The sequence below is a fragment of the Canis lupus genome, chromosome 24 (assembly GCF_003254725.2).
Source record: "Canis lupus dingo isolate Sandy chromosome 24, ASM325472v2, whole genome shotgun sequence".
In the NCBI taxonomy this organism is placed as follows: domain Eukaryota; kingdom Metazoa; phylum Chordata; class Mammalia; order Carnivora; family Canidae; genus Canis; species Canis lupus.
In genome coordinates, this window is record NC_064266.1 from 24,869,473 (window position 1) to 24,886,205 (window position 16,733).

Here is a 16,733-nt window from a genome sequence, read left to right on the forward strand (position 1 = left end):
AATATTTTACATGTGTCGGGTCAAATAAAGTCTATTATTAAAATTAACCTGTGTCATTTTTTTTTAAAGATTTATTTATTTATGATAGAGAGAGAGAGAGAAAGAGAGAGAGGGGCAGAGACACAGGAGGAGGGAGAAGCAGGCTCCATGCCAGGAGCCTGACGTGGGACTCGATCCTGAGACTCCAGGATCGGGCCCTGGGCCAAAGGCAGGCGCTAAACCGCTGAGCTATCCAGGGATCCCTAACCTGTGTCATTTTACTTTTCAAGTGTGGCTACTAGAAAAATTTATATGTATGGTTTGCATTATGTTCCTGTTAAGCAACACGGTGCTACCGCTTTGGAGTCAGGCTGCCTTGGTGGACTCCCCATTTCAGGGTTTATTTGCCTTAGGCCAGACTTGTTGAGAGGATTAAAGCAGTAAAGCCCTTTGAAGGAAAGGGTTTTTTTTAAAAATATGTTTGCTGTTGTCTTCATTCGATAAACTGCTATCTCTGAGTGGCAGGTTTTTTTTTTAGAGCTGTAAAATGTGGAGATAATACAATTTACCTCAGAAGTTAGGAGAGTTCAGCGAGATGATACAGATGAAACCTCGTACCTCTTGACAGCTGACTCACAATTATGCTTTATACTGCCATTGGTAGATAGGGAAGCTAAGACCCAAAGAGAGAGAGAGAGACAGGGGACCCATATGAAAGGTTTTGTCTGAGCTTTGTGCAGAAGGAGTGGGTCTGTTTAACAACTTGCAATACACCAGCAGCCCTGATATAAAACTTGCCTTCTTAATAGGATATGCTCTCTTGGATAGGTAGAAATGGATTCTCACAGAACATTTTTCATAGCCTGAAAACCCTGAAAGTCATTGCAATGGGTCTTGAATATTTTTTAGTTATTGGCACTTAAAATTGGGAGATTTCACATGTGCAAATCTGGATTTCCAGCTTCTCTTGAAAAAGTAGATGAGCTGACCACATTGGATGGACCCACCCACATTCCTGCCAATCAACAATTAGCTGGAACTGAGTAGAGTCTCCTTCTTTTGGACAAGATGCTCTGTTTCAAATGGCCTCAATCCCCACCACTCCCTTTTGTCTCTTAAACAGAATGCTGTTTACATTTACTGTTCCTCTCAGATTGTTTTCCTTAGATCTGATATTTTTCTTTATTTCCAGAGATGGGAAAACAGGAGTCTAGAGTTTGTTATACCTACTAGCTTCAAACCTTTACTTCCTTTGCCTCGCCTCTTGGCATTTTGATTCACTGCCCTGAGTGAACCAACAGTCCTATTCCCTGGATGGTGACAGGCAGTCAGAAATCTGGGCTTAAGGGAGCACATCAAACCTTGCTGCAAGGATGAAGGGTCATGGAAGATTTTTACTGGGGGCGGGGAGGAGAACTTTAAGCTGAGACTCAAGAAGAAAAAGGGAGATTTAGGGCATTCCAGGTAGAAGGCATTGCCTGTGCCAAGCACAGAGTGAATGGGAGCAAAACTTTGTGGAAACTGCAGTCTACACCTGGGGGCATGGCCAGGGTATGGGAAAGGGATGAAAGCTGAGTTTGGAAGGTCATTTGGAAGTTAAATCATAGACTGTCTAGAATCCCATGTTGAAAAATTGAACCCTTGTTCTTTTGGGAAAGGGAATGAACTCTTGCAGTCCATGGAATCTCAGAATGTTAGATCTCTAGTCCCATTTCTTGCATCCCTATTAGAATCATGGAATATTAGAAATAGATCTTGGAGGTCTATTAGAATTGTGGAATGTTAGAATGGAAGGGACCATACATATTAAATCTAAAAGTTAAATGCAGTTATTCTAAACTGTATGGGTGAGCAAATGCCCAGAATCTGAAAACAATACCTCATCTGGAATTATTCTACATATTTATGCATATAATTTTAGGTGATTTCCAGATATCCTTGAACCTACTCACAGGACCCAGGTTTAGTTTAAAATACATTTATTTATATGTATTTCATTCTCCCAAATTTTGCAGGTTAAGAAGTCAGCGCACCAAGAGGAAATGGATTGGTCCAAACTAAAAAACCTAGTAAGTGGTTCCACAAGGACAGAATTCTTCGGACTTGTAGTAGTCCGATGTTCTTATCATATTAGGTCTTTTCATTAGCAACTAGGTTGGGAGCTCACTTGAGAAGGTGTCATAAATCATGCATCTCCTATCACTTAGCTTCCAATATAAGGCCTGATTCCCAGTTGGACTCTCAGTAAATATTGAATCAAGAAAAAGTGGTAAGTAGAGGTTTCATCTCTGAAGGGGAGCTCTAATGTGATTCCCATACTCTTTCAGAGAGACTTCGGTGTCTTTTGATGGCATACTGTTGGGGGTTGTGGTATAGAAGCCTGGATATTTTTTTTAAGCCTTTTTATTTGGAAATAGTTATGGCTTCATAGAAAGTTACAAAAATTATACAGAGAGGTCTCATGCATACTTCACCCAGTTTTCTGCAGTGGTGACATCTTATACAACCACAGTATAATGATACAATGATACAATCCACAGAGTTTGTTCACATTATACCAGTTTTATAAGCACTTATTTATGTATGTGTATAGGCCTATGCAATTTTATCACATGTGTAGATTCATACAACTGTACCACAATCAATATCTAGAAATGTTTGATGACCACTATGATCCTGTAACTGAACTAAAGTGATTTTGATCCTTAGTGAATCACAGATAGAAACTACACCACATAGAATGCTCTCACGGGTAAACTGCATTTGCAGCAAGTGAGATCATGGGTAATAACTTCCAAAGCTGTGACTCTTTGAGCAAGGGTGAATTAATTCCTTTTATTTAGGGTTAGGATGAATATTTAGATAAGAGGTCCTTGTCATCATATGTAGAGGTGGGCATAAAGTTGTGCATGCACCTTAAGGAAACATGCCAATAATGTGCATCGTATATTATGTAAATGAGGTTCATGCTCCTCCTTGAGTGGAGATTTTAGTATTAGGTTCATGCTCCTCCTTGAGTGGAGATTTTAGTATTATAATGAGGGAAAGGTAACAGCTGGTCACTCCATGGCCCATCTGCACACATGTGAGTCAGGGGTTGAATTGAAACTGATCTGGGGGGTCTAGGCCAGCTACTGCTCTTTATCCAGGCAGTTTCCATCACAGGATGCTATGACCATTGGGTCTTTTGCCTGAATTAAAGAGATAAGCTGGAAAGAAGAGCTTAAGGAAAAATGTGGGACAAAAGTTGGTGAGTACAAGCAGGTAGGCAGTAAAGGTCAGGTCTTGGGGTCTAGTTCTCACAGTCTCTCCTGCTACCGTTTTATAATTACACCTACCCCTCTCCCCTACCCCCCATCTCTAGCCACAGGCAACCACTAATCTGTTCTCCATCTCTATAATGTTGTCATTTCAAAAATGTTATATAAATGGAATTGTACAGTGTGTAACCATTTGGGACTGGCTTTCTTCACACAGAGTAATGCCCTGGAGATTCATCTAGGTTGTTTCATATTCTAATAAAACGTTCATTTTTATTGCTGAGTAATAATCCATGATGTGGCTATACCATGGTTTGCTTATCCAGTCACTGGTTGAAGGACATTTGAGTTATTTCCAATTTGGGGCTATTCCAAAATGAAGCTGCTATGAATTCTTTTATCATATGGCCTTGGATAAGTCAGACTCTGAGCCTGGGGGTAGTAAGTATGACACAGAATGGTTCTGAAGAGTCAAAGAGGAAATATATGTAAAGGAACTGGTACCAGGTCTGGTATTATTTAGATGTTCTTTAATTTCTTCCATCAATGTTTTATCATTTTCAGTATACAGAATCTGCACATATTATATTTATACCTAAGTATTTCATGTTTTTAGTGCTACTATAAATGGTATTATTTAAAATTTTTCAGTTTCTAGTTGTTCAATAGTATATAAAAATAAAATTGATTTTTGTCTAATGACTTGTATCCTGTGACTTCATTAAACCAGGAAATTCACCCACATTGGGCTGGTTTTTTTGTTTTTACTACCCACCCCCAAAACCCAGTACACTTGCCTTTACTTATTTATTTATTTGTTTGTTTGTTTTTTTAAAGATTTTATTTATTTATTCATGAGAGACACACAGAGAGAGGGAGAGAGGCAGAGACACAGGCAGAGGCAGAAGCAGGCTCCATGCAGGGAGCCCGATGTGGGACCTGATCCCGGGACTCCAGGATCATGCCCAGCGCCGAAGGCAGGCGCTAAACCGCTGAGCCACCCAGGGATTTCCCGCCATTATTTATTTGTAAGAGTCTCAAATTGTGTTTTGTCCAAAGTTTTTAGTTATAATAGATGGGAGAGAGAGGCTGTAACGGGGTTACTGCCTCTTGGTTGCCACTGGAATTCATTATTTATTCTAATGCCCAAATTACCCTATATTGGACCAATGGGAACCCCTTTTGGCTGCCTTCTATGTCCTTTTGACATGTCCCCATAATTTTTTGAAATTTTCTGTACTTTTCAGCACATGTTGTACCTTCCCTATCCCAGCTCTGGAATCGGCCATTTCTCCAGAAAAACAAAAAACAAAAAAAAATCATGTTCTTTTAGTGGAGAATGGTGTTTAGAAACCAAGATTTGGGCACTGGGTTTGTTCATGCTGTTGGGATAATCCCAGCTCCTAGACTCCCTCTTGAACAGAGGGAGGGAAAGTTAGCAAGGGAAACCTCAACTAAAGTTGGGACTTGGGAAGGCTTGTAGGGGGAGCTCTCACCCAACCACTCATGGCCAGTTACCCCAAAGAGGAGGAGAGATACCTTGCATCTCCAACAGGAAGGCGTTATTACATCACTACTTCCCCACCCCACCCCCACCCCCACCAAAGGAAGATATTCTTGTGGCCCAGCAAGCCCAGCCAATGGAAAGTGGTGTGGTTCAGCCAGTGAGCCAGCCATTATCCTCTTACTTTCCTCGAATGAACCTTCATGTTTCCTTTGCTAGAAGCTCCTTGTCCCACACTCCTCTCTATGAAAGCCTTCCATTTTGCATAACTTCAGAGTATCTCTGTTTGCCAGATGAGGTGTTACATGGTTTATGAATTGTTTGATAAAGCCAATTAGATCTTCAAGTTTACTCAGTTGAATTTTTGTTATTTTAATCGTATATTTATTTATATATCTATTTCTACATCTGTCTCTATTGAAATGCATGATTCACACCAATACTTTTTTTTTTAAGATTTTATTTATTCACGAGAGACACGCAGAGGCAGAGGGAGAAGCAGGCTGCTTATGGTGAGCCTGAAATGGGACTCAATCTCAGGGCCCCAGGATCATGACCTGAGCCAAACTCCCTATTCACCCCTCTTCCCAGCCCCTAGTGAGCACCGTTGTATTTTCTGTCTCTGTGAATTTGACTCTTGTAGGAACCTCATATAAATGGAATCCTACGATATTTGTCCTTTTGTGTCTGTCTTCTTAGCATAATGTTTTCAAGTTTCATCAACATTATAGCATGTATCAGAATTTCCTTCCTTCTTAAGGCTAGTATTCCATTATATGTATGTAGCACATTCTGCTTATTCATGTGTTAATGGACATTTGGGTTTCCTACATTTTGACTATTGTAAATAATACTGCTATGAACATTGTTATACAGTTATTGAGTCTCTGCTGTTAATTCCTCTGAGTATATACCCAGAAGTAGAATTGTTGGATCATATGGTAATGCTATGTTTAATTTTTTGAGCAACTACCATACTGTTTTCCACAGTGGTTCCACCATTTTACATTCCCACCAGCAATGCACTTGGGTTCCAGTTTCTCCCCATCCTTGCCAGCAGTTGTTATTTTGCATTATTTTCTCCATGTGAGATGTTAAATAGAAAATTTTACACAGGACATTCATATTTTCAACAGATTTAGTAATCTTATAATTTCAATTACACTCACCAGACACTATGTGCATCATTCTAGTAGGCCAGCTGTGATCATGGTGAAGAGAAAGCAGTGTCACCTAATGAGGTGGTTTGGATACAAGGGCCCCAGGATGTTCCTGTTGTGTGTGTATTTTAATCTGGTTTTTAAAGATTTTATTTATTTACTCATGAGAGACACAGAAAGAGAGGCAGAGACATAGGCAGAAGGAGAAGCAGGCTCCCCACAGGGAGCTTAATGTGGGACTCAATCCTAGGACCCCGGATCATGACCTGAGCCAAAGGCAGATGGTCAACTACCAAGCCACCCAGGTACCCCTAATCTTTTATTATAAAGTCTAAGAAGCTTACTCTGGTCTCTCTACTGACTTTCTTAATTTCTTTTTGCTAACCTATTTTATCAAGTGTGTTTGATCATGGGGTAAAGGTCTTTTATCTTTTGATGTCTTGATAAGCTGCAGATAACTGGTCTAGGGTACTTTAGTGGATTACGTTTATTAACTCAGTTATTACTAATTATTGTTCTTGATAAACCAATGTAAGTTCAGAAGCCTGGGTACTTTAAAATCCTTTTGTCATTTTCTCCTTTCATTTATTTCTATTGAATTGCAAGCCTTCTAGCTTCTAGTTTTCAATGAATCTCTTTTTATTGTGGTGTTCTACTAGTAGCTGTGTCGCTTATTGCACTGCATTGATTTTGTTTAATTTCTTAAAAATTGATGCATTCAGAGGCACCTGGGTGGCTCAGTGGTTGAACCTCTGCCTTTGGCTCAGGGTGTGATCCTCAGGTCCTGGGATCAAGTCCCAAATCGAGGTCCCCGCAGGGAGCCTGCTTCTCCCTCTGCCTATGTCTCTGCCTCTCTTTCTCTCTGTGTCTTTCATGAATAAATAAAAATCTTTAAAAAATAAATAAATAAAAATTGATGCATTCGTTTTAACAGGCAAGCTATATATGTAAATATGCCTAGTACAAAATTCAAAAGTCGAAAAAGTAATTGTTATAATTCTCCTTTTTTTCTTCTTTTCTATCTAGTTTTAATTATTATTGTTAGTTCCCTTTATATCTTTAAATAGGCTTATACATTTTGGTTTACCAGATTTAAAATGTGTCTTAAGACTTACAGCTATAAGGGTGCCTGGCTTGTTCAGTCGGTAGAGCATGTGACTCTTGATCTTGAGGTTGTAGGTTCAAGCCCCCCATTGGGTGTAGAGATTACTTAAAAATAAAATCTTTTTTTTTTTATAAAATCTTTTTTTTAAAAAAAGATTTACACCTTTAAGAGTCGAAGAAAGCCATGTACTCAACCCTCCCACTCTCTCTCCCTCTGTATTTCCATACCTGTTAGTTGTTTCATTTCTTGGTTCCTTTTTAAGTGCTCATTGACAATTCCCTCACTTGCTTTTTGCAGTCCTGACCTCTGTATTCAGCAGGGATAACTTCCTTTTTGATGTTTCTGAAATAATCTTCAGTTCTGAGGTTTTTTTTTTTAAACAAAAACAAAAATACTTCTTTCCTGAGCTTTGCCAATGCCATCTCCTACAGTTGCTTCATCATCTCTTTGAACTTTTGCATCTTTGCTTTGAACTCTAGTTTTAAAATGTATTAAGCCCCTTGAGTTCTTTGTGGTTCATGATTATCATCTGTTTCGTGTTAATTTTTTTTTTTTTCTGGTGAATGCCTTTCATCTGCCATTTGTTTTTCTGGTTCCCTGCCTCCTTCCCCCGCTTTTCTGTAATATATGGGTCTGGTGCTGTTTATTTTTTATTATGAATCCCCTTTAAATGAAGTGAGTTCTTTCTGGACCAGCTCTTTGTTGGAAGTGTGCATGGAGAAGGGACTAGAGTAGAATTCCAGACTGACAGGAAGCCTCTTAGGGTCATCAGCAAAGCTCCTTCTGACAAAGGTTCTGTGTGACCAAATTGGTTTAGCTCTTTCCTGTCCTGGCAGATGGAGCTTGGCAGCTGCAGGGCTGCAAGAATGGCAGTCTGTGTGTTTTCCCTGGTCAGCTCTTGTGCTCTGCTTCTCCTTGGTGCCAAGGATACCATGGAAGCTCTCCGAGCCCAGCCCTTACAATCCCAATGTTCTGCAGAAGGTGCTATTGGTTCTGCCTTCAAATGTACCACCTTTTTGGGATAATTTGCAACTCTGCCAGCTGTCCCACAACATGCAGCCCCAGGCATTTACTGTGGGCTTTAATCCTCTGGCTTGTCATTTCTGCACAGGCTAACCAGGCAGCTTCCTACTCTAAGTACCTTCACTGAGGGCTTTCTCTGGCCACTGGGTTGCTTAGTCCAGAAAAGCAAGTGAATGCCTCCAGGGGTAGCCCTTAACCAATGGGATAGCTTCGAGGCATGCTCAGCGCAGTATTACTAAGGTCCCAGCACTGGACCCCCAGTTGTCTGGAGCCCCAGTTGTCTCCAAGAGTGACATGTTCATTAACGCGCCCTCTCAAAAAAAAAGTTTTTAATTTTTTAAAAAAGATTTTATTTATTTATTTATTCATGAGAGACACAGAGAGATGCAGAGACACAGGCAGAGGGAGAAGCAGGCCTCCTGCAAGGAGCCCAGTGCAGGACTCGATCCCCGGATCCTGGGATCATGCCTGGAGCGAAGGCAGATGCTCAACCACTGAGCCACCCAGCTGTCTCAAAAGTTTTTAATTTAAGAAAAAAAAGAAGTTTGTTTGTTTAACTAATCTGTACACCCAGTGTGGGGCTCAAATTCACCACTCCAAGATCAGTAGTCGCATGCTTTTCTGACTGAGTCAGCCAGGAGCTTCAAAATTATTTTTTTTCCTTTTTTTAAAGATTTTTTTCTCTTATTTTAAAGTAATCTCTACACCCAATGTGGAGCTCAAACCTGCAATCCCAAGATCAAGAGTCACATGCTCCACTGACTGAGCCAAAGAGGTACCACAATGATGTTATTATATTTTTTAGGATTTATTTATTTGAGAGACAGAGAGAACAGGGGTAAGGAGGAGGACCAGAGGGAGAGGGAGAGAGAAACCCAAGCCGACTCCACATTGAGTGCAGAGCCAAGGTGGGGTTCGATCCCCAACCCAGAGATCACAACCTGAGCCAAAACCAGGAGTCAACCACTTAGCAGACTGCCCCCCCTCCCCGGTGCTCTCCAGTAATGTTATTTTTAAATGTACTATTGAATTCTATCTGCTTATATTTAGGATTTTAAAGACAATACTCATGAATCTCTAGCTTTCTCTTCAGAACCTGGTACTATTTTCTTTCTCAGTGAAGGTAGAGGTGGTGAGAGAGCTCTTCTACAATTTCCTTTATTTCTTCTACAAAAAGTAGTCCATTTAGATGGCTTATATCAGGGTCACTTTGGTGAATTATGTTTTCCTAGAAAACTGCCCATAGGGACACCTGGGTGGCTCAGCAGTTGAGCATCTGCCTTCAGCTCAGGTCGTGATCCCGAGATCCAGGATCAAGTCCTGCATCCAGCTCCTTGCAGGAGGCCTGCTTCTCCCTCTACCTGTGTCTCTGCCTCTCTGTGTGTGTGTATCTCTCTCACAAATAAATAAATAAAATCTTAAAAAAAAAAAAAAGAAAACTGCCCATAAAATTCTAGTATTTAAGTGTTGACAGCTAATTAAAAAATGTTTTAAAGATTTTTTTGATTTTTAACTAATCTCTACACTCAACAGGGAGTGTGAACTCACAGACTCAAGATCAAGAGTTGCATGCTCTACTGACTGAGCCAGCCAGTTGCCCTAACTAATTAAAAAACATATTTTTTTAAACTGTTGGAATGGGGCAGCCCGGGTGGCCCAGTGGTTTAGCGCCACCTTGGGACCAGGGTGTGATCCTGGAGACCTGGGATTGAGTCCCGTGTTGCGCTCCCTGCATGGGGCCTGCTTCTCTCTCTCTGCCTCTCTCTCTGTGTGTCTCTCATGAATAAATAATAAAATCTTTAAAAAAAAAAAAGTTGAAGCATGCCAACAGGCTATATATGGTCTGTGGGCCACAATTTTGCAACCATTGATTATATAGTCAAAGAATTTTAGGTCTGAAAGAGGCCATATAGATCCTATACTGAGAGTTGCAAGTAGATAGCATGCCTGGCAGGTTACATGGTTCTGTGAGGTGAGGATTTTGGTGAATTAGTGAGCCCATTCCCCAACTAAACATAACCAACTTAAGTTTTAACAATATTTTAATCAGAACACCATGTGGGTCAAATAAAACAGTCTAAAAACTCAATTTGCTCCACGGGTGGCTGGTTTGTGACCTCTGCCTGCATACCCTCACTTCCTGCCTCCTGGGTATCTCATATTCCAGCCACATCTCGTGCTCTCCAATCAGTCTCTCCCTTTTCTTCATTTATGTTTATAGCTTAATTTTAGTGCAACTTTTTCTGTTGACTGTGGTTTCCATCGCCACCATATTATGAACTCCTTGTGAGCAGAAACCATGTCTTATTCACCTTTTCATACCTTGCATGTAGTTGGAGCTCTATAAATATTAGTTGCATAACTATTATAATTAGCAAAACAATAAGGATCTTATCTTGAAAAGAAATTGTTTGGGGCACCTGGGTGGCTCAGTCAGTTAAGTGTCTGACTCTTGATTTGGCTCAGGTCATGATCTCAGCTCAGGTCATGATCTCCCCCCCCCCCCCAGTTGCTCAGCAGGGAGTCTGCTTGAGATTCTCTCTCTCTCCCCCTCTGTCTCTCCCCCTGCTCATGGTTTCTCTCTAAATAAATAAATAAATCCTTAAAAAAAGGAAAAGAAAATAAATTATTTGTGGAATTGAGTCTAACTCAGTTTTAAAAGGAGGAAACCGAGGCCCAGTATGGTTAAGTGATTTACCCACTATCACGTAAGAATAGGACAAATTCCCTTTCTGGCATTCTGCTCCACAACGGTTCAATTTTAAGATTATAAATTGCAACAGAAATGACACTTTCTTTTTTTTTTCTTTTTAAAGATTTTATTTATTTATTCATAAGAGATAAAGAGGCAGAGGCAGAGGGAGAAGCAGGCTCCCTGTGGGGTAGGAAGCCTGACGCAGGACTTGATCCCAGAACTCCAGGATCACGACTTGAGCCAAAGGCAGAGACACTTAACTGACTGAGCCACCCAGGCACCCCAGAAATGACTCTTTCTTAATTTCTAGACCTGACTTTAATATCTGTCTGCCTCTGGGTCTCCACCCTGCCTCCTAAGAGACAACTTAATTTAGATGTGTCTTCAACTAACTTGAGATCCAATCCAGTAATTTTGAGAGGATATAATTTCAGGCTGATTGACTCATCGTAGGCCAGTTCAGAGTTTTCCAAACTTCCTGCCCCTTTCTCCCCACCACCAATCCAATTCCCCAGGAAATTATACAATTACTGCTGGCAAGAGGTAAAGTTGGGAATGTCTACTTTCAGGGTCTTGTCAGGGTCTTGGCCCTACTTACTGACATCCTCCGATGCCCCTTATTAGTCTGGATCCTCTCCAGGTCACTTGCATCTCAGGCAGCTCAGAGGACTGGTTGGATACCTGCCTGTCTGTAACCACCTCCCACCATCTATCTTGTCTTCCTCACCCCCAAGAGTTTGTTTCAGAAACCCCCTAAACTTTTGTATTTCCTTCCTTAAGATCAGGGTTGTGGTAGAGAAGGCAAAAACTCCACACTGCTTCTCTCTCTTTTTCTCTGAAACATTCTCTTACTCTGTTTCTCCCTGAGTTCCTTGTATCTTTTCTCTTGGCAGGGGAGGGAAAAAAAACAAAACAAAACAATTCTATCTCTTCTCATCTCTGTAAGTGATTAGTGTCTCACTCTATGAGTGCTGGCCTTTGAATTTAGTCATTTGGATCTTGGGTCTTCCCCGCTGTCAGGCTGTCTTTACTGCATTCAGTGTCTTTCCATTTGGCTGTCAGCTGGGAGAGCGTTGGCAGATGGGCCTTGCTGGATAGGAATGGCAAATCAGGCATACTTGAAGTCGTAGTTTTTTATTGAGGATTCTCGTATACAAGAGCAAACTGCGACCATCAACTGCCATCTTTAATCTAGTAGACAGCCATACTTTAGATCCTATTTTCTTTTCTCCTTTGGAAGGGCCTCAGGGTCATTGAGTTCTAGTCACCAGATTTCCTTTCATCATTTGGCACTCCATTTAGCTGAGGACTTCTGATTTTTCTGAGAGTTCCTGATCTACTAATATAACAAGATTTACAGGACTGTATCATACAACAGGGTTCTAAGCCTCCGAGTTCTAAGCCTCAGAGAGCCCTCTCGGCTGAGGTGTTTGGTGCTCCTGCCCCCAGCCCAAGAGCCTCTTACTTTCCTTAAATGGTCCTATGACTGGCATTCAGTTAGCTACTTGAAGCCTCAGTCTGTATGGAGTAGTTGTAAGGACCCTCCCCTTGTGGTAGTTGTGAGGATTAACTAAGATAATAAGTTCTATGAGTTCTCAATATATTTTAGACGTTAGACTCCTGGATTCCAGTTCCTTCCCGCTGCCTTCTCTTCCAGAATCTTCCATTGTGATATAAGGAGATTCTGAGAATGAGATTTTTCTCAGAACAAGGCTTCTAGAAGCTATTGGTAGGGTATGAGGAGTGGAGAGGAACTCCTACCTTGCCACTGAGGGAAGTTATTTGTTTCTTTTTTTTTTTTTTATTTGTTTCTTAATACAAGTGGATTCTTTGGGAAGGATTTGTGATCCTACACTTGAAAGGCAAAGGGGTTAATTGTGCCATTTGCCAGCTCAAGAACCATGAGGAGATATATGGTGTCTTATTCGTGGCAGATCCTGAAGAAGGAACTGGTGAGGAGAGTCAAGGGTTCTGGGAGGAAAGAGTGAAAGATTGCACAGACAGGTATTTTGAGGAAAAGACGGGCAGGTGTAATAGGGGGGCCTACACTGTCTCTTTTGGAATCACAGCATGACGCAGAGGATAAAGTTCCAGGTTAGGCTTCAGAAAGACTTCAGTGTAGACTGCTATCCTCTTTACACTGGGCATGTCACAGGGTACACTCTGAGCCCCTAAGAACTGCTCTGTACTCACCCTTCCTACTGTTTTGAGATCCAGAGAGAATAGGCCTGGCAGCAGGATAGAGTGACAGGCTGAACTTATGGACTCTGGATTCAAATCCCCATCACCTATTAGTCATATGGCTAATATTAGTATTAGGCAACTTACTTGATTTGCTGTGCCTATTTTCCCCTCTGTAAAGAGTGATTGTAGTATTAGTATCTATTGCACTGATTTACTGTTGAGGATTAAATGAGTCAATACCTATAAAGGGCTTAGAATAGTTCCTGGTGGAAAAGTGGTTATTTAGTAAGTATTAATTTTATTAATAAAGCCTTTCCCTGGGGATCCCTGGGTGGCGCAGCGGTTTGGCGCCTGCCTTTGGCCCAGGGCGCGATCCTGGAGACCCGGGATCGAATCCCACATTGGGCTCCCGGTGCATGGATCCTGCTTCTCCCTCTGCCTGTGTCTCTGCCTCTCTCTCTCTCTCTCTCTCTGTGTGTGACTATCATAAATAAATAAAAAAATTTTTTTAAAAAGCCTTTCCCTGTACTTCCTTCAGATACAAATTTTTTTTAAAGATTTTATTTATTTATTCATGAGAGACACAGAGAGAAAGGCAGAGACAAAGGCAGAGGGAGAAGCAGGCTCCTCAAGGGGAGCCTGATGTGGGACTCAATCCCAGGACTCTGGGATCACACCTTGAGCCAAAGGCAGACACTCAACCACTGAGCCACCCAGGTGTCCCCAGATATAAATATTTTTAAAGAAAATATTACAGTTACTGGTGAAGCTCCTCATCATCCCATTCCCCTCCTCCTCACTGGGAACCACTTTCCTGAGGTTAATATGTACCCTACCTCTCTAGATTAAAAAAATTTTTTTAGAGATTTTATTTATTTATTCATGAGAGACAGAGAGAGAGGCAGAGACATAGGCAGAGGGAGAAGAGGCTCCCCACGGGGAGCCTGATGCGGGGATGCTCAACCACTGAGCCACCGAGGTACCCCCCCTAGATTTAAAAAGTTTATTATATATATAAGTATTTATAAGCAACATAGTATGTAGCACATTTTTTTAATGATGTCCTAAGTGGCATCCCTTTCCAACCTTTTTTCCACTCAAAATCGTGTGATCTTTACCCACACTGACATGCATGGCTCTAGTGCTATGTTCAGTCCAGGACTATACTGTAATGCGGTGATACGTTCCCCTACTGATGGACATTTCAATTATTTTTAGCTTTTCCTCTGGGAAATGTCTTCTTTTTTCCCCCCCTGAATCCAATAAATGTAAAATGGTCTCTTGCCACTTGAATTTACGTTTCCATTATCTCTACTGATGTGCAGAATCTTTTTGTTATTTATAGGTGGTTTGCATTTTCCCTTTGAGTTACCTGTTTATATCCTTTGCTTATTTTTTTCTTTTGAGTTATTTGTATTTTTTGCTTTGATTTGCAGAATTTTTAAAATAAAAAAATTGGAAAGTAGGGTTTTTTTTGGTTTGTTTTTTAAAAAAATTTATTTGAGACAGAGAGAGAGCACAAGCAGGGAGGAGGGTCAGAGGGAGAGGGAGAAGCAGGCTCCCCACTGAGCAGGGAGTCCGACCCAGGGCTCAATCCCAGGACCCTGGGATCACGACTTGAGTCGAAGGGAGATACTTAACCAACTGAGCCACCCAGGTGTCCCGATAGTAGCTTTTCGTAATAATTATGTTTTGTAATTTTGGATAGGAATCCTTTGTTGATTTTGTGTATGGCAAATGTATTCTTCCAGTCTTCAGTTTGCCTTTTCATTTTGTCTTTGATGTCCTTGTTAACAGAAGTTAAAAAAAATAAATGTTTTTAGCTTTTGTGCTTGTTTTGTTATGGAAATTTTAAAACATTGAAGTTGAAATATAATGATCACCCCTTAGGTCTAACAGTTAGCATTTGGCCATGTTGGCTTTACATATTTGTGTGTGTGCTTGTTGAATCATTTGAGAGTAAGTTACGTTTCTTATGATGCTTCTTTTTTTTTTTAAGATTTTATTTGTTTATTCATGAGAGACACAGAGAGGGAGAGAGGCAGAGACACAGGCAGAGGGAGAAGCAGGCTCCATGCAGGGAGCCCCATCGTGGGACTCGATCCTGGGTCTCCAGGATCACGCCCTGGGCTGCAGGCAGCGCTAAACCGTTGAGCCACCAGGGCTGCCCTCTTATGATGTTTCTTAAAAATAAGGACATAATTACAACATCACTATAATAGTGAGAAAATTAACGTAATATCCCTAATATCATCTAATCTCCAGGCATATTCATTTCCTTATTTGTCCCTAAATAGTGGCCTTTTTCTTTTTTTTTTTTTTAAGATTTTATTTATTTATTCATGAGAGACACAGAGAGAGAGAGATGCATAGACACAGGCAGAGGGAGAAGCAGGCTCCATGCAGGGAGCCCGACGCAGGACTCGATCCCAGGTCTCCAGGATCACACGCCCGGCCACAGGCGGCGCCAAACCGCTGCGCCACCAGGGCTGCCCAATAGTGGCCTTTTCAGCTTGCAATTATGAATCAGGATCCAGAGGTTCATGCTTTGCATTTATTTGCCTGTCTTTTAAGAAACTGGGTTAGTTGACTTGTAGATTGTTTCGCATTCTGGATTTATCTCTTTGTTGTTGAGCTTGTTTCCCTATCCCCTGTATTTACTTGGCAGGCAGAGGGTGACTACCCTTGCTCCCAAATTCATACTGGGATAGAGACTGATTTGTTCTCAGTTTCAATTCCAAATTCCCAGGCTCAAAGGTTGCCTGGGATCAGATGGCCTAGCTTGGGTGAGTGGTTATATTAGTTTCCTATTGCTGCTATAACATATCACATAATTTAGTGGCTTAAGACAAATCATATTATCTTATGTAGGCTAAAAGTCTGGAACAGGTCTCCCTGGGCTAAAATCCAGGTGTCAGCAGGGCTGCAATCCTTTCCTGAGGGTCTAGGGAAGAATCTCATTTCCTGGACTTCTCTAGCTTCTAGAGACCACTCACATCCCTTGGCTTATGGCCCCTTCTTCTGTCTTCCAAGGCCACAATGTTGCATCTGCTCGACTGTTCTTCCCTCAGATCCATCTGATTCCAAAATCCAGGCTTTTTGCATCTCCCCCTTGCTGCCTGCTGTCACTTTTGCTGTTTTCTGGACCAAAGTAAAGGACTTGCTATTTAACTAGAGCGGTGCTGGAGAAAGTTTTACCCACCAGCTCCTGGGGAGGGAGGTTTGTAGCAGTTGCCAGTTTGTGTGGCATAAATAGTCCCAGCTGTGGCCATTTTCAGGCTACCAACACAATTTCAGCAGGCTTGAAGACTCCCTCAAAAGTGGAACCATGGCTCCAGCATACCCCTGCATTTAATTCCATCCCATTTCACTTTATCAGTGCTATTTAGCCTGCTGGTGGCTGCTGAAAACAGATGGTTTCTACTGATCTTATTTGTTTTGTTTCCACAGGGACTGTACCAGCTCACCATGGATATCATCGTGATGATTCGAGTGTGTAAAATGTTCCGCCAGGGCCTCAGGGGATTCCGGGAATATCAGATCATCGAGACCTCTCATAGAAAGCACCCTATCTTTTCCTTCTGGGATGTAAGCAGCTGGCCTTAGCACGATTGTGAGGGCTTAAGGGGGTCTGATAAATAGCACCTCACTCCCCAATCCATATTCTGAACCAACAGAGAGAAGACAAAGGGTAAAGCAGATGGGAGACCCAACTGCCACTTTTGTTAATGATGACACTTTTATTGGAGAAGATTATTTGTATCATCAAGTGCAAGGATGACCTAAGACTAAACCCCAGAATCAGATAGCCTTACATGTGTCG

The 16,733-nt window shown here is 41.4% G+C and overlaps 1 protein-coding gene across 6 annotated transcripts in view; it reads left to right on the top strand.

The window, feature by feature from the left end:
* The window catches only part of CNBD2 (cyclic nucleotide binding domain containing 2), a 60,028-nt gene that overhangs the window by 921 nt on the left and 42,374 nt on the right, over window positions 1-16,733 (top strand). For 3 of the 6 annotated variants that reach the window (XM_025469913.3, XM_025469912.3, XM_049100466.1), the window contains exons 3-4: window positions 1,995-2,048; window positions 16,361-16,498. In XM_025469913.3, coding sequence (XP_025325698.1) covers window positions 1,995-2,048; window positions 16,361-16,498 — 192 coding nt within the window. Of the gene's footprint in view, window positions 1-1,994; window positions 2,049-8,726; window positions 8,807-12,470; window positions 12,731-16,360; window positions 16,499-16,733 lie in introns of those variants that run through there. The other 3 variants (XM_025469918.3, XM_025469914.2, XM_025469916.2) reach the window with 3 other exon arrangements.